The sequence below is a fragment of the Saccostrea echinata genome, unplaced genomic scaffold (genome assembly GCF_033153115.1).
Source record: "Saccostrea echinata isolate AGI-Se365-2 ecotype Australia unplaced genomic scaffold, CSIRO_AGI_Sech_v1 ptg000001l, whole genome shotgun sequence".
Taxonomy (NCBI): domain Eukaryota; kingdom Metazoa; phylum Mollusca; class Bivalvia; order Ostreida; family Ostreidae; genus Saccostrea; species Saccostrea echinata.
This window is the reverse complement of record NW_026889750.1, coordinates 41,248,462-41,271,447: the sequence shown is the minus strand read 5'-3', so window position 1 is coordinate 41,271,447 and position 22,986 is coordinate 41,248,462. Positions and strand designations below refer to the sequence as shown.

General features: G+C 35.0%; 2 protein-coding genes across 2 annotated transcripts in view; one reads left to right on the top strand and one right to left on the bottom strand.

Moving 5' to 3' along the window:
- Positions 1 to 5,245, top strand: part of LOC133197537 (uncharacterized) — a 37,278-nt gene extending 32,033 nt beyond the window's left edge. The window contains exons 17-22 of the mRNA XM_061333624.1: positions 1,199 to 1,280; positions 1,849 to 1,915; positions 2,112 to 2,197; positions 2,353 to 2,476; positions 4,063 to 4,159; positions 4,755 to 5,245. Of these exons, the coding sequence (XP_061189608.1) occupies positions 1,199 to 1,280; positions 1,849 to 1,915; positions 2,112 to 2,197; positions 2,353 to 2,476; positions 4,063 to 4,159; positions 4,755 to 5,245 (947 nt within the window). The remainder of the gene's footprint in view (positions 1 to 1,198; positions 1,281 to 1,848; positions 1,916 to 2,111; positions 2,198 to 2,352; positions 2,477 to 4,062; positions 4,160 to 4,754) is intronic.
- Positions 5,246 to 11,032: 5,787 nt separating this feature from the next.
- On the bottom strand, positions 11,033 to 13,155 carry LOC133197527 (E3 SUMO-protein ligase ZBED1-like). The gene is made up of 4 exons (XM_061333611.1): positions 12,790 to 13,155; positions 12,418 to 12,553; positions 12,130 to 12,316; positions 11,033 to 11,987 (listed from the first exon to the last, which is right to left on the bottom strand). The coding sequence occupies exons 1-4, from the start codon at positions 13,153 to 13,155 to the stop codon at positions 11,033 to 11,035; spliced, it is 1,644 nt and encodes a 547-aa protein (XP_061189595.1).
- Positions 13,156 to 22,986: the final 9,831 nt, after the last annotated feature.

Sequence of the window (22,986 nt, the reverse complement as noted above, 5' to 3'; positions counted from 1 at the left end):
GTTGAGACCGATGGCCTTTAATGTATTACTGGCCGATGGCCTATTACTTTACTTTGTCCTGAGACAGAAGTCCTCGGAACTGTTGTTCAATTTAAGTTGACAATCTAAAAAACATTTGAACCCTTTGAGATTAAACAATTATCACAGATTTCATTCTGACCAGGCATTATTACACATCTTGGTAATGCAATTATATTTTCTTGCCATAAAAATATGGCCGGTATAATGAGGTAAAATTACTTGTGTTTTTTTACCTTTGGTTTTTAAAAAATAAATTTAAAAAATTGGCCCCTGTCCGGTTCACAGGGATGACCGGTTTTGGGAGAATTTATTGTAAAGAGATTTTAGAAATTGGCCGATATTTATGGAGATCCGGTTTTCAAGGGGTGTTGGTGGTGGAAAAGCTTCACTGTTTATATTTATTAAATGATGTAATTTACTGAACCTATTTGTTAAAATGTAAAAATAATAGTAAACATGTCCAAAAAGTCCATTTATACAATACAAATTCAGAGCAGAGCAAACATGAACCCATAAAAAATCATAGGTAGGATAAGGTGCCAGAGAAGAATAAGCATCTTCTCTCGACAAGTCACACCCGTCGTGAGTCCTTTCTTATCCGTAGACAATTCTGTATGAAAATAATGGCCTTTATTATTTATTTGTTCGAGAAAAAAAACGCCAGTCAACATTAGACCTAACCATACTAGGTCGCATATCTTTTCGTAAGAAGTTTAGTGATAAAAAAAAATTCACATCTTGTAAGATAAAAATGTCAAAATCACAAACCATAGAATGTAATTTACTGTTATTGCAGTTAAGTAAGCTTGAATTTGCAAACTGAAACCAGTAAAAATTACAAATATACATGCCGAATTTTTAAATACCAGTGAGCATAATTGTCATTACTCAAAAGTTTTGATGATGAAAACCAGCTTAACTTTTTCCTGTTTTTTTTTCCGCAATAACATGCGTTTTATTTGAGAATATGTTAAATTTCAAAGATTACCTGTAATGTTTGCATACAATTGCTAGTAACTTGTGCGTTATCTTTCTTGATCTCCTTTGGTTGGCAGGATTTTCTGTAACTTTATAGAAGTAAAAATTGGTTTTGAAAATTCCTATAAAATGTGCTTTATCTTTTAGAAATCCCGGTGAATTTGACGATAGACTGTAATTTGTATGTTATATCTTTCAGGAATCCCAGTGGTTTTGACGGTTTTCTTCACTACTACTTCAGCTGTTTTTCCAAAGTTTTCATCTGATGAAAAAATGATGATGTAAGTTTTGCCTCAAACTTCGCCGAGCTAGCTGGAAATAAAAAAAAAGGAAACAGCAAAGCACATCGATTTCTTATCAAGTAGGATTACTTAATGATTCCACAACGAAACTTTTGCCACATGACAAATGCATCTTATTCATAGTAAAATCCCTGGACATATCACATCATGATATCAATTATTCGGTTGTTGTTGTTTTTTTTTTCAAGATCAAAACGGAGTGGTGATTGGTATTTTTTTTTTTTATAACATATGCACATCTTTTATGTATCAAGTGTGATACAGAGGGTGCGTTGTGAAGCTGTGAAGTAAACAGGCAAATTTTAGAAAAGTGTCCATTTATGGTGTGTATAAGGAGATCACTAATACTTATGCGAATTATTTCACGCTCCTTTGCGAAATATAACGTGCTCCTTTGTCGGGTATCACCTCATACACATCAAAAATTCGTTGTAAATTTCAGATGTAGTGTCAGGTAAAGGAACATAATTGCATAAGTAAATAGTTTACTTCCTTATAATTCTAGTGTTAAACATTGTAGATAAAATTATTATTATATCTCTTTCAGTTGTTGGATCTCCAAATCCACCTGGCAGTTTTATGTCTTTATGCTGCCAGTGACATTTATAATTCTGGTAAGTTTTCTTTTTATTCCAGTTTTGAAGGTTATCTTCGATCTATACTCATCGTTTTCGAAGTTGTTTTTTTTTCATTTATAAATCGGTAAATATCACTGACACAAATTTTTAACGCGTTGCTTGTATGACTTACACAAAAAAGCAGATATATCGAATATTTTCTAGCAAACTGAAATATTTCTTCTTTGAATAGGCATTCCTTGTTTTCACTACCATAGTGTGGAAAATCCGTGTTAAACTTACAGAGGAAAGCGAGGTTGTGTTCAAAAGACGTTTCATGTGTGTACATAGAGTTTAACACTATAATGTAGTTAAGGCCATTGTTCACTCGTGCTGTCCTATAGATATTATCTTCAATCTTTATAAATCTCCTCCTCTCTTTTAATTTCGAACAATTATTCTTTACAATTATTAATTTTTTTTGTAATTTTCAGACTTATTTTCTTGAAGTCTTTAATATTGTTGTCACTAACTCTGACGGAGGCTGTATTAGGAATGGACTTAGTCAATGTTAATTCTTCTCAGATTGTTCTGCATTCCACATGCAAAATTTGTTTGGTACGTTACCTTATCATCCAACAATAACGAAGATTGGAGTATCTGCATACATTTGAAAAACTTCCTTCAGCAAAGTAGTTTGCAAATAAAATATAATAAGAATATAAAATGAAATGAAAGTATATGAGGCCATCTTTTATAAAAAAAAAAAAAAAAAAAAAAAAAAAAAAAAAAAAATCTTTGTTTGCCCTCTCCCGACTCAGGATAAAAAAAGTTGGCTAGGTAGGTAAGGGAATTTTTTAATTCAAAAACAATTGCGAATATGAAGATAAAATAGTAATTAATGGGATGAGAAAACTTTGGAATGAATAAAAATATAATTGTTTCCTGGAGGATAAAAAAGAGATTTGAGTCGGCCATTTTTAGTCAGTTGGTTGGGAGAGGGTAAACACACAATTTTTTAAACATGGCTTGGATTCATTTTCTGATTTTAAAATGGAATATTCATTTTTGTTCGAAAATAGATGTGCAAAAAAAAAAAAAAAAAATGATTGTAAATTCATATTTCAGGTTGGTTATGTATATCTTATAAGATGCGTTTTGGAGAGCAAGGTTTGAGAATAATACAACACATACAGATAAACTATGTTATCAACAGTACTTTGAAATCGTAATCCATATTTTCCTCCAGAGAGTACACTAATGGAAATTATTCTAAATATTACAGATCAAACACTGTGCCTTACATTGCTTCTCGACAGAACACAGTCTATCACATGTAAGTTGGTACTAGACCTCGAAATTTCAGATGATGTATATATTCATTGCATATTCTTGAAAGAAATATGAATATTATCCTGCCAAGAAAAATCACATTCCCCTCGGGGAATTTTATTTCCTGGCTGAATATAACTTTTTTTATATGATTGAATAATTCCTATCTCTCTGATTGGCTAAGATCCAACAATGTAGAAAAAAATACTACGTTATATTCACCTGCACGTGACCTTCCAGATGAATATAAAGATTTATTTTCTCAACATTGGTCTAAAAATAGATCGGGGAATTCAAAATTGATACAAATAGTTTTGGAAAGCTATTTCACTTGCTACCGACTTCCACTCAGGTGAACATAACATTAGGGAAAATATTATTTGAGTTGGGGTGGTTGGGGGGATGGGGGTTCAGCCCCCCCCCCCCCAATAAAAACTTTCTAAAAGTGAATTTTTACTTTTAATTTAGACTAAAATGTTCATTGAAAGGCAGGTCCCCCACTATTGGACCCTAATCCATAATCCCTAATTAATCTAAGATTTAAAAAAAATTCCAAATTCATACGACTGGTAATGTTTATTTAACCCTGCTTCTCTCATTGCATTTGGCTAGGACTTCAGCAAATGTAAACAAGTAAGATGACATGATTTGCTTAATGAGTTTGTATCATCGAAATATCTCCCGAACATTCATGTAATGAATTGTTTCTTATACCGAATCAAAACAAACTTTTGCTGCTCTCAAATTCACGTTTAATAAAGTGTTTGAAGCGCTTTTTTGCAAGTTTTGAGGTTTTCTGTGTTCTTAAAATCTTTTTGTCAAGTACATTTCATACTTTCTTCTCATTGTAAATGTGATACTCAATTACGCAGGCCCATAGGAAGCAATTTAAGTTTGACGAAGCACAACCTAAAAGAAATTCTGGACCAGTAAGAATAAAAGTTCATCACGTTATTGGGGAGGGGGGAGGTACATCCATAAATTACCTTTATTTTCTAATATATAGTATATCCCGGCAAATTTAATGGGGACACTCTGTGAATAAACTCAAGTTTATATTGTATAGTAGAGTTTATAATGGCAAAATTATAAAATAAAGAATAAAAATTCCAAAAGGAAAATTTAGTGTTCTAGAGTGGTTGGATTCCATATTTCTTCGTAGGATACGCGACGTTTACGAGTGTCTAGACCAGTCAGATGACGCGTTTATACATGTAATAATATTATTATAATGAGATATAATAATTTTATATCATTATATATTTTGAACAACCGAACAAGCACCTATTTCTAAAATAATCTTTACAATTAACCACGATATGTATAACGTATATATTCAATCTTGCAGTAAAACGATTTTTGTTTTTCAAATCAAATATAAAAAGCACACCACTTTTATTTTTTATTCAGAGCACTCGATGGAAAAGTTTAAAAGGTAAATTTCTACTTTTAGAATATTTTCCTTATGGAACAATTTCATTTTTCCTACATAAGTCATGATAAGTGTCTATCTAATTTATTCAAGCCATGTAAATTTCTTAAATATCCTCATTCTTTGATCAAGGTCTTTTCTTATCCGAGGACAAAAAGCATCGATCGGAAATAGAAGCAAGGAAATACTACCATGAAGTGAACAAAACAAAATACACTAGAGAAAAGAAACGGGAGTTATCGTTCCTGTTGGGGAGTTCAAACTCCACGTATGAAATGAGACAAAATAGCTCAGACAATAACGGCACCGGAAGTAGCCGGACGACAGATACATCCATGGACACTAACATTACTAATGTAAACTCCGACAGAGAAGAAAACGCCTCGAATTATTCAGAGAATTGTGAAAATGGCAAAGGAATCAAAGAAGACACAAGAAATACCATTGAAGTTCAAAAACAGGAAATAACGATGGAGGGGGGCATTTCTAGTCGTAAATTACAAAAAGAGAAATCATACAAAAGGGGAGAGGAGAGGACTCTTAATTCAAACCTGAATATATTGAAAACTATAGAGCTCACGGCTTTGATACACCATACTGATCGAAATGTTGATGTGATATAATTTAATTCGTTTACTACCGAGTATAATGTGTTAAATTGATTTTTTTATGTATATTTCTATACTACGTCGTTCAATATTGGTTGTTACATCAGCAATAATCCTTCCATTTTTATTCAACTTAGAATGTATATCATTAAAACATACTTTCCTCATTAAACTCTCTTTTTAAATAGAAAGACAATTTTCAAACAAGATGTATTTGTGAAACACTGATGCCCCCGTATGGTAGCTTATGGCGAAGGTTAAAGTTTCTCAAATGCAAGTCAAAATCCAGGCCAAAAGATAAAAAATGTTGGTACCCAAAGAAAGGTCTTGTCTCGAGAAATATACCTGTGAAATTTGAAAGCCCTAGCTGCAACTGTTCAAAAGTTATGGCCAAGGTTAAAGTTTTTAAAAGTAAGTAAAATGTCATGGTCAAGGTCAAAGTTTGTATCCAAAGGAAGGTCTTGTCACAAGGATTACATATGTGAAGTATGAAAGCCCTAGCACCAACCATTCAAAAGTGATGGTCAAGGTTAACGTTTTTCAAAAGTAGGTCAAACTCCCATGTCAAGGTCAAAGGGTCAAATTGGTTGGTATCCAGAGGAAGTTGATGTCACAAGGATTACATATGTGAAGTATGAAAGCCCTAGCATCAACCATTCAAAGTTATGGCCAAGGTTAAAGTTTTTCAAAAGTAAGTCAAACTCCTAGGTCAAGGTCAAAGAGGTTGATATCCCGAGGAAGGTCTTGTCACAAGGAAGACACATGTGAAGTTTGAAACCCCAAGCACCAACTGTTCAAAAGATATGGCCAAGGTTAAAGTTTTTCAAAAGTAGGTCAAACTCCAAGGTAAGAAGGTCAAAGTGGTTGGTATCTACAGGAAGGCCTTGTCACAAAAAATATACATGTTAAGTTTGAAATCCCAAGCACCAACTGTTCAGAAGTTATGGCCAAGGTTAAAGTCTCATAAAATTTTGCAAAAGTGGGTCAAACTCCAAGGTCAAATATGATGGTACCCAAAGAAAGCTCTTGTCATAAGGAATACACATGTGAAATATGAAAGTCATAGCTCCAACCAATCAAAAGTTATGGGCAAGGGAAAAGTTGACAACAGACAGACAGACAAACAGAGAGGACAAAAACAATATACCCCCGAGATCTTTCGATCCGGGGGGATAACAAAGAATACATAGATCTATAGTATTCAAAACTTTCAAAGGGACAGAGTAAAGTTTGGTGCGAATGTGATGAAGGCCTAACTGTTTATTAACATAAGGTAGTAATGAATCAAAGGAAACATCGTGTGTAATAGGTTTATTGTAAGACCGATGTTCATGACTACGCTTACGTCTCTGTGTACTGTTAAAAAGTTCCATCGATATCACATTCAAAAAAAAAATTGTGACCATATATTAATCAATAGAGCACAACCCTTACACCAGAATCACTGACCCAAGGGCCATGAAATTCATAATTTTGACGGAGGCACCCTTGCTTATCAATAACTATCAATAAATATGTATTAGTTTGTTTGCTTAATACCCAGGATCAGAGATTTTTTCAAAGAAATAATGCAGTTTCACTATACAATCAATAGCCTCCCTCCCCCAACCCCTGACCCTTTCACAATATTGGAAGAGGCATCCTTGCTCATCGTGACCCCATCCACCTAGTTTATCGGTCAAATATACACGGAGAGGAAGAGTTTTTAAAGAATTTATTCATTTTCACTATAAGATCATAAGAGCCCAATTCAAACTCCAGTTCCTCTGACCCTGGGGCCAATTAAGATATGAAAATTTCCGACTTCCATTTTTATTGAAGAAGCAGTGTTGTCTTTGATATAAAAAGCCTAGTTTTTAATTTAACATGTGAAGTTTTGGTGTTACTGACTTTTGAAAAAAAAAATGGCGATTTTGAATTTTTGAGAATCCACATCCGATTTACACCACTTGAGAATGGGAAGTATGATTTAGATCATTCACTCTACTATGTACAGTACAGTTATAACTAGCTGATTTTTGAAGTAAAAGTACAATGGCCTCCTTAGCTTTTTCTGATAATCTTATGTTTATCGAAATTTTAAACTTTCACTGCAGTATTTTTTAGCAAGACATTAAACTACTTTTCTTAATCTTTCCTGCATTGTACTTTAAAAGACAACGACAAAGTTTTTGCCCACAATAGAAGTTAGAATGAAAGGCTATATTTCATGAATATCATCATTTTAATCCATACGGTAATCATGTTACTGATTAAAGTACAGCCTGCCCATGCACTCTTGAAAGCTATAATTTATAAGTGACCCAAATGTAAAAGTCAAACTGTGGGTAAATTGTTTACTATTTGAAGACATGAATAAACAAAGTAAAAGCACAAATGTCATCATTAAAACTTTAGCAATTTTGAAAAAGATCGTTGAAATGTAAGTAAATACACTATAATTTGTTGGCATACTTTTTTTAAACATAGGGGTGTATGTACATTAAGTTTTAAAAACCATGGATTAGAAATAATACATTTTGATAATCGGAACTCGTCAAGAAACAAGGTATCGTATGATGAATAACTTATTTCCACTGGTGCACATAAGAATATTCTAACTTTTAAAATTCATCAAATATATTTTCGATCGTCTCATTAAAATTCGTATAGATTGTTTCCATTCTTTCTAAAACGAGGCAAGCTACTGGCAAACAAGTTGATGAAACAAAGATACCAATAGTCTCGTTTGAAGTCATCATTTCGCAAGTTTTATGTCGATACAAAGACCTTTTCAACAAATACAACCTATCATTAAGTCAAATGCCGACAATCTCGTTTGAGTCAAGTTTCGCAAGTTCTAAGGTCGGTGAAATGATCTTGTGACATTGTGAGCAAACACAATCTAAATAGTTATCATTAAGTAGAACGCTGAATGATGTTTTTCATACTTATTGTTAAACCATTTTTGACACACTGAATTGTCTACGGATTTTCCCGTTTCTCCCGATCATGACAAGGAGCACATGGCGGGTGTGACCGGTGGACAGGATATGCTTTCTTCTCTATGCCACCTGATCCAACCTCTGTTGTTTTTGAAGATCCGTGTTTGCTCTTCTCCCAATTCATATTGTTTAAATGGACTTTGAGCTTGAATACTGTTCGTAATCTCCATGCACTAATTTTAAAACACCTTAATTAAGAATTAACAGAAATAATAACTTATGAGTAGAAAGATTCTAAAGGTAGTTTTGGATATTTTGGTTAAAACATTGTCATTATTTACCATGGAAGTTCCAGTCATATAAATATATCTGAGAAAGAAGAAAATGTCATTTTATTTTTATCCACAGTTATCTTGGAAGATAACAAATTAGAATTTAGAAACAACCCTGCCTAAAGTCAGGTATTAAATATTGATCTTTTGACCAGAAAGTGCATATATAAGAATGATTAGGATTATCGTTAACATAGCGGTATATTTCAATGTAAAATTATATCTCCTTGGCCATGCATGCAATAGATTTGTAAATCCATGTTTCGAATAGGACTAGGATTTTTTTTTTGCGTTATTCACACTAATGCCTTAATCCCTTCATCTGTATTGCATTCTGTCCTAAGCATAAAAAAGGTCATGATTCACAGTCACATTCCTCCTGAAATGTAAGGAGATAACGAACAGTATTCAAACTCAAAAGTCTCCAATATATGTTTCATATTTGGATATATTACTAGAAAAAGACATTAAAGGTAATCTAACAACCAAGCTTTGTGATAAACCTGATGACTTTAACTTTTCAATCGTCAGCTTCCCTTACTTATGCAGCAATATACCTTCATTACCTCATACGGGGTTTATATCTCTCAGCTGATTCGATACGCAAGAGCATACTCTACGTACGACCAATTTCTAAAACGAGGTAGGTTATTGCCAAACAAGTTGATGAAACAAGAATATCAGCAGTCTCGTTTAAAGTCGTCATTTCGTAAGTTCTATAGTCGATATAATGACAATGATACATCGACATCGTCATGCTCTACGACATCTTGTAGGTCCGCTACGCTCCCACAAACCCTTTTACTGTGATGTGTTTACGGCCGATATTAGCGACACTGAATTCTAGCCAACAGCTTTTAATTCCTTGTTTGTTTTGTTGTTAACGTACCTCTCGAGAATTTTTCACTCATATGGAGACGCCATCACTTGACGGAGGAGGGCTGCAAATTTATACCTATACTCGGCACTTAGGGCCATTGAGCAGTGAGGGATCTTTTTCGTGCCAACATCTACTGCGACTCGGGACCTCGGTTTATACGGTCATATCCGAAAGACCGGTCTCCACGTCCCGCTGTGGATTCGAACCTGCGACGTAAGGATCAGATCCTTACTCTGCAACTCTTGAGCAGATGCTCTAACCTCTGCGCCATGCGGGCGACTTTAATCCATTGTAAGCAAACACAGACAAAAACAAAACTCATTCCTAATAATGACAAATGCAGTTTTCATGAATTCCCTCCTGTTAACTTAAAATGTGTTTTGGTAACAAAAAGACTATTTCAAATGCGTACAATTAAGGGAATGTAAAACCTTGTGAAATTTCTATTACACCGAGTTTTAGCTACAAATCTGTCAAGGGTTTGTCGGAAGCGTAGTGGACCGTAAAGAGGTGCACGTGACTTAATTTGTGAAGAGAGTTTTTCGGGAACAGAACAAAAACACAGACCCCTGGAAACCTTAGAAGTGATATCAGGTGCCTAGGAGTAAGCAATGCCTGTTGACTGGCCACATCCGCCATGAACCCTCTGTATTGATCAGGTAAATGAAGTAATACTGAAGTCTAAATTGTTTAACAATTCGTGGGAAACATATCAATCGAGATAAGACGGAACGAATGGTTTAACTTGCAAACAAGGTCATTATAACGACCATAGGATTTGCAAACTCCTGACTTAAAAATTGATCACTGTTCGTTATCTTCAACTTTGACATTGAAAACCATGAAACGCCAACTTATTTTTGATTAACCTGCCTCGGTTTAAAATTTGATCATATTCAGAACATGCTCTTTAGAGTCGAATCAAAAACACAGTCAGATGATTGTGAAAATATTGCACGATATATGGAGATAACGAACAGTTATAAAGCTCAAAAGTCCCTTGAAATGATACAAATCGGGAGCAGAGAAACACAGACCTCTTAAAAAAACATCAGAGGTGGGACGAAGTAAGTGCTCATTGTCAGGATCGGGCGTACGGAAAAATCCGTTGAGAAATAAATATGCTAAGTATTAGGCATGTATAAAACGAGAACAATCCCCTACTATTCTCAGAGCGACGGCCTAGTGGAGCAATTTAATCGAACTTTAAAATGTATGCTGAAAAAATAGAGTTGGGTATTGTGGGTGAAAACCATATTGCGATATATTGCAATATTTTACTTTGAATATTGCAATATATTGCGATATATTGCAGATACATTTACATTTATAAATGTGAATAAAAACTAATAAATTGTATTAAATTTATTTATTTTAGAAGAACTCTTTACTCTTTAATAGAAAAACATGACACTACAACTACTTACAGAACACTTTACTGTAAATAAAATTGAAATAACAGTTAAAATGATAAAAAATAAAATAAGAAATCTGAGTGTTTGCTCATTAAAAACCTGAAGTTCTGGCAATTAGCATTACTAGGTAAACACATTTACACAAAACAATAAATCAAGCTCATTAGGCCTTAACTTTCATGACTAGATTCCAAAGATTCAATAAAACTGAGTTGAAGTACTCCACAATCACTGAATCACATATTCTTTTTTTAAAAAATTAACATGTCTACATGCTTTGACTTGAGATTTGCCCTTTGGGCAGACACTATGTCCCCCGCTGTAGAAAAGACACGTTCGGATGGCACACTTGTGCCTGGTATGCACAAGTACTTTTTAGCAAGTACAGCCAAAAGTGGGAACTGTCCTTGGTTTTCTTTCCACCAGTTTAATTTATTAGCATTCAATGGGATACCAGGGCAACTCTTGTACTGCGATATCTCATCCTCTGCTGCCTGAAGCTTAGGCTTTTTCAAAGGTGGACACACTTTAGATATGTAAACATCACCAAGGATGTCATTAAGGGTACTAGATGAAGGTTTCGATTTTGACTCAATTTTCATGATCTTTGGAGGAATAGGATTCTCCTCAGGAGGATGAGGGACAGAATCATCTGAAACTGTAGGCAATACAGGCAGAGGAGGAATGGGTGGATTGTCAGCATTGTCCACTGGCTCAGTCTTCACAGTAATCTGTGTGTTTGTGTTAGAAAGATTTCCTGCCTCCCTCACTAATGTGTCAAAAACTGACAATCGATCTTCCTCAGGTAAATATGGAAGTGTTTTGAAACGAGGATCAAGGGCTGTTACTTTGTTCAACATGTTTTCTTTTGTAGCATATCTTTCTTTCAGATTCAATGACATTGACTTTTTCATGTTTACTATTGTTGGAGAGTCACCTTCTTTTGGGAGAAGAACATAATCAAGTAGCTGGTAATGAATAGGCAAAATAATGGAAGCTGTAGGACTTGTTTCACTGCACATTGTTGTGGTAATTGCCTTCAGTGGTTTAAGGCAGGTAACAACATCCTCAGCAAGGGTAGTTTCATCATCAGAGAGAAACTTTAAGTCTTTATCCTTGTTTTTAAGATCCTTGCTTACCAGGACACTAACTACAGCTGCCTGCATAGATAAATACCTATCAAGCATCTCATATGCACTGTTCCACCTAGTGCAAACATCAATAACAAGTTTGTGATAAGGAAGTTCCAATAGAGATGCTTGTGTTTTCAGCATTGCAGATGCAACACTACCTCTGTGGAAAAAAAACAACGATCTTTCTGACTCGGGCAAGAAGACGTGCAACTGACTGGACTCCCAAACATTTCTGAACAGCTAAGTTTAGAGTATGGGCGTAGCATCCAAGATGGAGTTCACACTTGAGTAGATCTCCTGTTTTAGTCACATTTGCTGCATTATCTGATACCACAAAGAGCGGTGTCCTTGGTATGTTCCATTCATCCAAAGCTTTAGTAATTGCCTCAGCAAGGTTTTCACCTAATTTAAAAATTAAAATAATAATTTCAAAAGTAATTTTCATCAATTAAGTTTCTTTCAAGAGTATTTACTAAAATATTTCAATAAGTAAATTATTTTACCTGTATGACTTTTAGGCAGACACCGAGTCTGAAGAACAAAGTTCTGCAATTTCCATTCGTCAGTAATGTGAGTCGATGTTATGGTCACATAAGACTCAGTGGATCTTGAAGTCCATCCATCAGTTGTAATGGCAATCTAACAAAAAATCAGAGAATTAATAGTCACAAATAATTCAAATGATTTTTTACCTTAAATCAAAATAAATATTCTGGTTATTAAAATTACATTAAATCACTAATAAATTCAATGTGATACACATGTAAAATTGGTTTGCATTAATGATAATGAATTTAAAAAAAAATCTCCCTCAGTGTATATAATGTATTGTGAATGTAACAATATTATTCTTGATCATGTTGATAATAATTTACCTGGCCAGCATTTTTCAACCGATCCTGAACTTGAGTTTTGACTGCTTCATATTTTTGGGGTATCAAAACATCATAAAATTGCTTCCTAGAAGGGCATTGATAGCGAGAATCCAACGTCTTTACCATTGCTCGAAATTCTGGAGAGTCAACAATTCTATATGGTCTCAGATCTTTAATTATAAAATTGGCTATAGAATCAGTAATTGCCATCGCTTTTGATGATTTTGGTGGATACTTTACTGCCATAACATTTGGTAATGTCTGCTGAGATGACGCTGGCTTGGTAAGTATTTTGGATGGTATCGTGTCTGTGTTATTGTTTCTGTCATGCTTGACTGGAATGCAAGCCAAGCCATGCATCTCCATTGTAGATAGAATGTTCTATCGTTAAAATGATATTGTCCTACGGACCCGGTTTAACGATAGAATTCGTTCCGTGTATTTGCAATGTAGCGAAATAAACACGGGCGATAACTCGAACTCAGTGCTTTACTATGATCCATCCAGAGAGTTCCGAATGTCAACATGGTGTGTAAATTTGAAGCGAGAAAAAAACGTTGAGAAAAGGAGTTGAATTTTCGTCTTAATATGGATTATTTTTTTGGTTAAAAGGCATATACAATCTCAAAAAGGTTTGTTATGATTAATTTGGTAGTTATTTTCAGTGCAACTCCTTTTGTTTACTTCAAAATCATTTCGGAGTGGATCCACTCCGATTTGCTACATTGCAAGTATATGGGACGTATTCTAACTGTGGTGAGGGCTTGTACCGAGACACAGTTAGATTATTCTAACTACCCCATTGCACCTGGGTGAAACACACGGATGTGAGCATTTAAATTTGAAGTTCCACCGGAATACTTAACTTCATTATTGCAGTGTTTATAAATTGCAATATTTGATAGCAACACCCCATCACTTTTTCTTTTCTTCAGTGAAAAGTTCTGCCAAATAGCAGCTTTTGCCTTTGTGTTCTTCACCACCTCGAACTCTTTTTAACAAATTGACACTAGAAACTAAAACCAAAACGTACTTTTCCCGCAAAAATATGACATATAGAGAAAGAAATCGGAAAACCAGAGTTGTTAAACGTTTTGAAAAAAAAAAAATTTTAAATAAATATAATTTCATTAATAAGGAAAGTATTAAAGTAAATAGAACATCACTTTTGAGAATCTAGATTTTCCGAATTTCAAAGCTCATACCATACCCGGACCCTTCAGTTAGTATCATAGTTTTGACATCCGGTGTAGTTATTTGACACGATTAAAAATGCCTGAGGTGTTGTGGACAAGATAAAACACTTTATTTCAACATTTTCTTACAATTAAAAGTTGTTCTATATATTCATATATATATCGTAAAATACCGGTTTCTGACTTTCATATCGCGATTTATTGTCGCCATGGGATTTACCGCAATATACCGATATACCGGTAATATTGCACACCTCTAGAAAAAAATACATGTATATGGGAAAACATCCCAGAGATAGGGTTTTATACTTGCCCCTCCTTACGTTGGCAATATATCTTGTATATATCTTGAAGATGTATAGATCTCCAATTCTTGAAAGTACCGGAGAGACCCGATGTTTACGTATGGTTGGTAAAGAAATTGAGATTTCTATTTATTTGTTACATGGCCGCCATGACACTTCCAGAGTTCCTGCTAATTCTTACAGTGACTATGTACTAGAATTACAAAGCACATGTACAATGTTTGATGTGCATGAACTGACAAGGTCAGCAATGTTAAAGGCTGGAGCCAGACAGCAGAGAAAGTATGATCACAATGCAAACAGTATCAATACAATGAAGGTGACTTTGTTTTAATAAATATAAACAGGGCTATTAAAATGCATCCTAAGTTTTGCAAGAAGTGGGCGGGTCCTTATACTTTCTGACCTGACTTACGAAATTTCTAGAGGTCCTTCAGTGAAGAAAGTTGTCCATCACAAGCTGCTCAAAGCCATATTTGGAATGATTATAGGCTGGCACCCGAGTACTCTGTAAAATTAAGTACAGAGACATGAAGATTACAGAAACTTTCCTCAATTTTGTTCCGGAATATTATTTTTTTTTAAATTATTTTTTTGTTTTGTTTGTTTGTATGTTGTTTAAGTCCCTCTCGAGAATTTTTTTCACTCATATGGAGACGCCACCAAATTTTAACCTATGCTTGGCATTCAGGGCTATTGAGCAGCGAGGGATCTTTTTCGTGCCATTACCTACTGCGACACGGGACCTCGGTTTATAAGGTCTCTTCCGAAGGACCGGTCTCCATGCCCCGCAGTGGGATTTAACCCTGCGACGTAAGGATCAATTCCTTACTCCGCGACTCTAGAGCAGATGCTCTAACCACTGCGCCACGCGGGCGACAAAATTATGTTTTGTCTTCTCATATCTACTTATGCTAAATGCAGATGTTTGACTGACGGCTCTGTCCAAGAAATTTTAAGTTCAGGAAACAACTGGCAAGACACCTTCAGGAAGTTCATTGGAACATCTTAGAATGCTCCATCTGTTACTACCCAGCTACCAGAAGATATCTTATGGAGCAGTACATAGGCACCGCTGGAAACACCGAACCTAGACTGTGAGGAAACGCGACTCTTTCCTTTTTCCTGTGCTTTCTCCTTCATTGCTAAAGTATCGTCCTGAGAGGAGCATTTCCATAAGATCCCCAGGACTATCCCAGGAAATCTTCAAGGCGACGCACTAGGACCTCTGTGTCTCCAATTTCATCCTGAGTGCCAGAAGTTTCCAAGGCTGGAAAATCGGGCATACCACTAATGCCTATGCGATCCCCTTCTGTCTTCGTAGGGAAGCCTGAAGAAAGTCGACTTGTACGGGCTAGACAGACTTGCCCGTGCGGAAGATGGCTTCAAAAAAAGGCTCTCTTTACAAAGGATCCTGTTAAGCACATGTGGCCTCTGTGACCTTTTCTCAGTCACCTGTTGTCCCTCCAACACCCACTGAAGCTCCCTTGCCACCTATCTTCACTGATGCTGGAGATTCTCTTACGGAAAAGGCTGCTTGCTTGGCTGTGAATGATTCCCTGTCCACCCCTCAGATGACTGCTTCCTCTTCAGGTTAGGCCACGATTCCAGTGCTTTCTATTCCAGAAACCAGTTACCTCCTCAACTGACCCACTCTTACTGGTCAGCATCCCTGACTATGACTTTTTAAACTTGGACACTTGCTTGCTTGCCCTACCTGAAGTCTATTCCATCCGCACACTCTCTGGTAACACCATTGACCTCAGCTCCATCTGCTCTCTCTCCGTCGTTGAACCTGCAGCTGTCATCTGTCTGTTGCCCCTAAAACTTCTATCAAGCATCCATCAACACTCCATTCTATACACTTCACAAGAGCAAGTCCTCTCGTTCCTCCTACCACCATCTGGATTTTGTAAATAACCCCCAATTTTTCTTTTTCAGGTGCTCCCAGTTTTGATTGTAATGATATTGTAGATGTTCTGATGCAGAAGGCGAACCTTGAAGCCCGTCATCTAAGAGGACGTAGATTGACCTGGTTGCCCCTTGGTTCTTCGGCCATTAATTGGAGAGAAGAATTGCATCCCGGTACCAGACAGTATTAAAGTCTGTAATCACTAGGGACCCTCAGTCTACTTTGATGGACCCAAAAGTGTCCAGATTAGCCTCTCTTACATTTTCACCTCTACTTTAATCTGTGATGCTGCTACACAAGTTTCTACCATCTAGACTTTCACCCATGGAGAGTGATCTAATCCCGTGTCTGCTCTATGCGCGCCTCTTCATGTGCCCGTCTTTGTGGTTGTTTCTGCGCCTCTTTCAAATGTGACTAAATTTTTTAAAATTATAATTTGAAATAATTTTTAGTAATCGACTGAATCTCTAGTAATCGACTGAATCTCTTATATATATATATATATATATATATATATATATATATATATATATATATATATATATATATATATATATATTATATTTAATTAATATATATATTATTCATAAGATCTGCATGTATGCATTGAAATAGTATTGTAATTATGTATTCATTTAAGGAATGAATTTAATAGCTACCCATTTTAAACGGTATAAACTGGGTTTGGGCAGTTTACGCTTTATAAAACGCGAAGCGGTTTATAAAAAAGCGTAAACTGTTCCAACCCAGTTTATACCATATAAATTGGGTAGCTATTAAATTCATTCCTTATAATTTAATTTTCATACATTTGGTGTAAGAAAAAAAGATGATTGTCCTTAAAAAATGACTTCAATTTGTACAAAATTTGAATGCAACGTCAGGCGGATCAATACGTTTTTGACGCAAGTCATTGTGACGTAGGCAACCCATTTTATACTATATAAAGTAAATTTTTTATCCAATCAAATACAGCGTTACAACTAGAATTAAATTATTCTTAATTCATTTGTGTACATATTTTATAATCTATTCAGTTATACATTTCAAGTATTTATTGATGTTAATTGGCAATCATTCTAAATATTTACTAATTTAATGTATAGGTTATAACAATGTATATATTGACGATCAGTGAGTATGTGTTTAATTATCTTTAAATACTACATAATATTTAAATCATATCACTTACAATTCGAGGACGAACATTTTTTTAATGATGGGTGACAATTCAGCTGTCAAGTTTACAAATTCGGCCAGTAATACTACGAGAATAATAGAGATTTTTATAACTACAAAGTACTGCACTTGAACTTAATTAAAGACAGATCAACACTTCTTATTGAGAAATAACATGTACATATAAAGACGTCTTATAATTTAATAGCACATGGTCGAGATCATCATTCCAAAACTGCCGTCATTACTGCTTACGTTAACAAAACATGCCGATGATAGCTATTAAGTACTGTTCCATGCAAGATTCAGGCAGAGGGTGGCACATGTGCATGATGAAAAATATATTTGATGACTTATATGTAATGTATGTTCACAAACTTGAGCTTTAAACATAACATTTTTTTCATTGTTCACTGTTGCTATGGTAACCAACTGGATATCATTTTTGGAATTAAAAAAAAAACAAATATGCAGAAAAATTACAATTTTACTGTATTTTCAAATAAAAAACAATAAAATACAGCAAATTTCATTAAAAAAAATTCTTGTTATTTTTAAAAACTTTTTTTAAAATGTATAGCGTCACTGCATAGTTTAATTACAAAAGATTAGAAAAATAGAGATGTCATTTGTAAACTTATATCATCATATAGGAATTAATTGACCTTTACCTTGACTTCAAAATCAATAGAGGACTGTTTACCTTGACCTTTTGATCCAATCCCAAAAAAGGCCCATGGCCACAATGCTCTACCACAGATTTTCCCCCTATATAATAACATGGTTTGAATTTGCCCAGTGGTTTTAAGAAGAGGACAAACAGCCAACTCCAAACAAAATTTGCTCAAAATTTGAGCTTTTGGATCAGGTGAGCTAAATTAGGGGATTTCCTAATATACATATCAAAAATTTCATTGCAAAAGCTCAGGGAAAATAACATCCAAACCAAAAATCAACTACATTGCATTTCTAAGGTTGACAAAACTATTCCATGGAGATGTCATTTAAACGTCTTAAGATGTAAACATTAGACTGTCTGCTTCATGTCAACCATGCAATGACATTTTGAAAAACTTCTGCATTTTGAAGTTCACATAAAACACTCAGCAAATCACTGTCGCTTGAATCTTATTCACACTTGTCAACACAAGTCACATTTGCATGACTGCAACTTACAGCAAATCTGGAAAAAAAGGATGAAATTTGACTTGGCTGTAACCATTCACATGGAGAAAACTTCCTTCTTCCATCTTCAACCAGAGTTCGCATTTCTAATGCAACAGCTGTGGGATTCTCCTTTCTACCACTTTCCTCTCCTTTCTTGAATTACACGGTCAAGAAATCCTGTAAGCCAATGAAACCAAAATGTTTGCAAAGAGTTTATTTACTGAAAGTTGTGAGTCGTAAAGCTGATCGTATAGTGGCTCCCCCGAAGAGCGCCGTAGATCGTATTTTATAATGTACAATACATAATACTCATTTACGTATGAAATAGACAAATCAGATTCAAGTAAACAAGTTATTCAATAAATTCGTACAAAATCCTGGAATTTTATAAAATAAATTGTAATTGAAACATAAATTTTAATAAGCTTCAGTCCAACGTTCTAGTATTGTGCAAAAGTTAAAATAATGTTAAGATAATTTTTAGCAATGTTGCGTTACTGTTCCTGCATCGTCGTCCCAAGATAGATAAACATCCTGGTAGCTTACATTGTCCTCAATCCGATTACCAGGTTTGTTTATTATTACAGAAAAGTCTTACACTTCCATATCCCGATTGGATTACAGGTCAATGCACTCTATCTTAAGTACATTGTAAATAGTTTAATATGTTTATTTTCTGATTAAAATAATTGTCTCAAACCCTATAGGTTTACAATCCTTCACTTTTTCAGAGAATCTGCAGTATCTCTTTTCTCAAATCCACACTGTCTAAAGCCTCTGACTCGTGTTCAACTCTAGGACGAGTAGCTGCCAACACACTATCACATTTTTCTGCCCATAGTTTCTTTGTTTTGTCACGAGAAGATTCTGACAATTTTTTAAACACACATGATTCCCAATGAGTAGATGCTCGTTAAGTTTATCAAAAGTCTGATATGACTTTACACATCCATATTCAGGACAAAAGAACAATTTAGAGTTCATTCCAGTAAGTTCGTCCTCACCCTCCTCCTCATTATCATTTGATATGCTATCAGACTGATCATGTGATCCTGATCCATTCTGTTTTTGGTGTCTTGAAATAAATTTGGCCATGGTCCTCAGGAAAGTTAAAGTCGCTGCTGATTTTCACACAGGTAGCAGACTGGGGTTTGTCCTAGCTTCTGAAGACTCTCTTTGTTCTTAAAGCACCCCTTTCCGATTCTGTAGGCTCTCCATTTCCTTATAAAAATATTCCTGTTGATGTGAACTCTATGTTCTATATGAAGTTCCCTCCCTTCGATGAATGTTTTGTGACTTCTTGTTTGGTGACATCAACATCAACAACAGCAATGCAAGTTCCCTTTACTCCTGCTCCACTATCAGTTGCTTCATTCATTTGGGTTGCTGTACACATATTGTGGCCTTCTGAAGATAGGATTCTCATCTTTGACCTCTTATGAGCAATTTTAGCATCACAGTAACTTTTTCCACTCTGTGCTTCACTGTAGTCATAACGCTTCACAGTAATACCTGAAATATGGATAATACATAGTCATACAAATGTACAAAATATTTTCATTTGATAAAAATGTTTGCCACTACAGTATATATAACATTCTCTAAGATTCTTTTCCAGGATATTGGACTTTTGGTTGCATAATGTTCAAACAGACAAAACATGACTACAACAAGAGGCCCAAGGGCATTAACGGTTACCTGAGTATTAAACAACAATCCATAAAAGATCCATAGAGTATGAAATAAACTGATACAAGAAGCTTTTGTAAATCTTTGATCGTCTATTGTTGCCCCACCCTATCCCCGGAGTTATGATTTGAACAAACTCGAATCTATACTAGTATACCTGAGGATGTTTCCATGTAAATATAACCAATCATGGCTTTGCTGTTCTTGAGAAAAGAATTTTTTCAAGATTTTCCCTACATATTCCAATGTAAATTTTTTCCTATATATTTCAGTGTAAAACTTTAATCGTCCATTGTGGCCCCACCCTACAACCGGGGGTCATGATTTGAACAAACTTGAATCTACACTACATCAGGATGCTACCACATAATTATGACTGATCATGGCTTTGCTGTTCTTGAGAAGAAGATTTTTAAACATTTTTCCTATATATTTCTATGTAAAACTTTGATCCTCCATTGTGGCTCCACCCTACCACCGGGGGTTATGATTTGAACAAATTTGAATCTACACTACCTGAGGATGTTTCCACGTAAGTTTCACCTTTCTTGGCCCAGTGGTTTTGGAGAAAAAGATTTTTTCTATGTATTTGTTTGTAAAATTTTGATCCTACATTGTTGCCCCACCCTTCCCCTGGGGGTTATGATTTTAAGAATCTTGAGTCTACACTACCTGAGGATGTTTCCACATAAGTTTCATCTTACCTGGTCCAGTGGTTCTTGAGAAGAAGATTTTTAAAAGATAACATTAATTTTTAACTAATTCTAAATTATCTCCCCTTGAAAGAAGGCATTGGCCCTTGAACAAACTTGAACCATCCTTTGTGGCAAGTTTGGTGGAAATTGGCCCAGTGGTTCTTGAGAAGAAGTCGAAAATGGGAAAAATTTACGCACGACGCACACCCGCACGACGACGGACGAAAACAGATAGCAATAGGTCACCTGAGTGACTCAGGTGACCTAAAAAAGAAATTTACACATTTGAACCTTATTTTCAAGATTCTTATTCATGAAATCGTAATTAGTAGTAGTATTCAAGACAAAACACTCATTTCCCTAATGTAGCCCCACCGAGCCCCGGGGGTCATGATTTGAACAATTTAGAATTAACACTACCCCAGGATGCTACCATATAAGTTTCAGTTTTTCTGCCCAGTGAATGAGGAGAAGATTTTTAAAGATTTTTCCATTATATTTCAATGTTAAACTTTGATTCCCTACTGTGGCCCCACCCTACCCCTAGGGGTCATGATTTGAACAATTTATAATATACACTACCCCAGGATGCTTCCACATAAGTTTCAGCTTTTCTGGCCCCATGGTTCTTGAGGAGATCTTTTAATGACCCCACCTTATATTTGTTTTCTCTTGATTATCTCCCCTTGTAAGGAGGCTTGGCCCTTCATTTTAATAATTTAAAACCTCCTTTACCCAAGGATGCTTTGTACCAACTTTGGTTAAAATTGGCCCAGTGGTTCTTGAGAAAAAGTTGAAGATGTGAAAAGTTTTCAGACGGAAGGATAATTAGACGGACGGACATACGATGGACAGCAGGTGATTCCTATACCTCCACCCCCTCATCGTTTGAAGGGGGTGTGATAAACAAAGGTTATTGTGTATGGAAAACAAAATAAAATTCAATATAGGTAAAGTTTGTTCTTTAGTCAACTCTATATGATTATTAGGGTACCCACAGGTTGGGGGAAACGTAAATTCCGCTATAATAGTGGTATATCACTATTATAGTGAGATTCCACTATATTTTCAGCCGTAGTTGTCCTCTATTTCATCAAATATTATACTTGCTGTTTAAAGCGCAAGTTATGATGGGTATGAAAATTGACAATAATTGGCATCCTTACATATCATGAATTTTATGTAATTTTCTGCCGATGCGTTTGATAATGCGAACACACTTTTTAAAGCGGAAGTTACATTTTTAACATAGGAACCTGTGATTGTGGCAATATTGAACAAAGACAAACTCCTAATCTTTCTCACACATGTGCACAAATTAGTGCTTGTAATAAATTTCAACCCATGTTGGAATAGGTTTGTCTATTTTACAGAAGAAAAGATGATTTTTGCCTGCATGGTAACGGGTATGGAGGCCCGTTATGACAAACAAACAAAAAAGCTCATTACATATTTGCTTTATTCTGATGAAACCGATTTGTATAGTTTAATTGCAATAAATCGTAAACAATGATATAAGATGTCATTTCAACAGGTAATTACAAACACGTTATATGACAGTAGTTTCGGGGATGCTAAAAAAAATTGTAAAATATTAATTTTTGTTTTATGACAATAAATAAAGTTAGATAAAAAAAAAAGAAACATCTTTTTAAAAAGTCTATCAAAAATTATATGTATAAACTATTTTTTGTTGGGAATATTTGGCGCAATTTCTCAGAAGAAACATTGGTGCTTACATGTAATACAGGAATTATGATTAAACCACGTAATGATGAGGCACTAAAATCATTAAAGGTTCATTTAGTTATGATATAGCTGCAGTTTCCAAAAATAGAAGTATGTTGAAAATTATTGATAAAAGACACCAGAGAGTACGACACAACTGCTTCATATCTGGATATTTTACTAGAGAAAGAGATTGATGACTAACTAATAACTAAACTTACATGGTACATGTGATGACTTTACTTTTTTCTATCGTCAACTTTCCTTATTATGTAGCAATATACCATATTACTGCACATGGGATTAATGTCTTACAATATTAATTG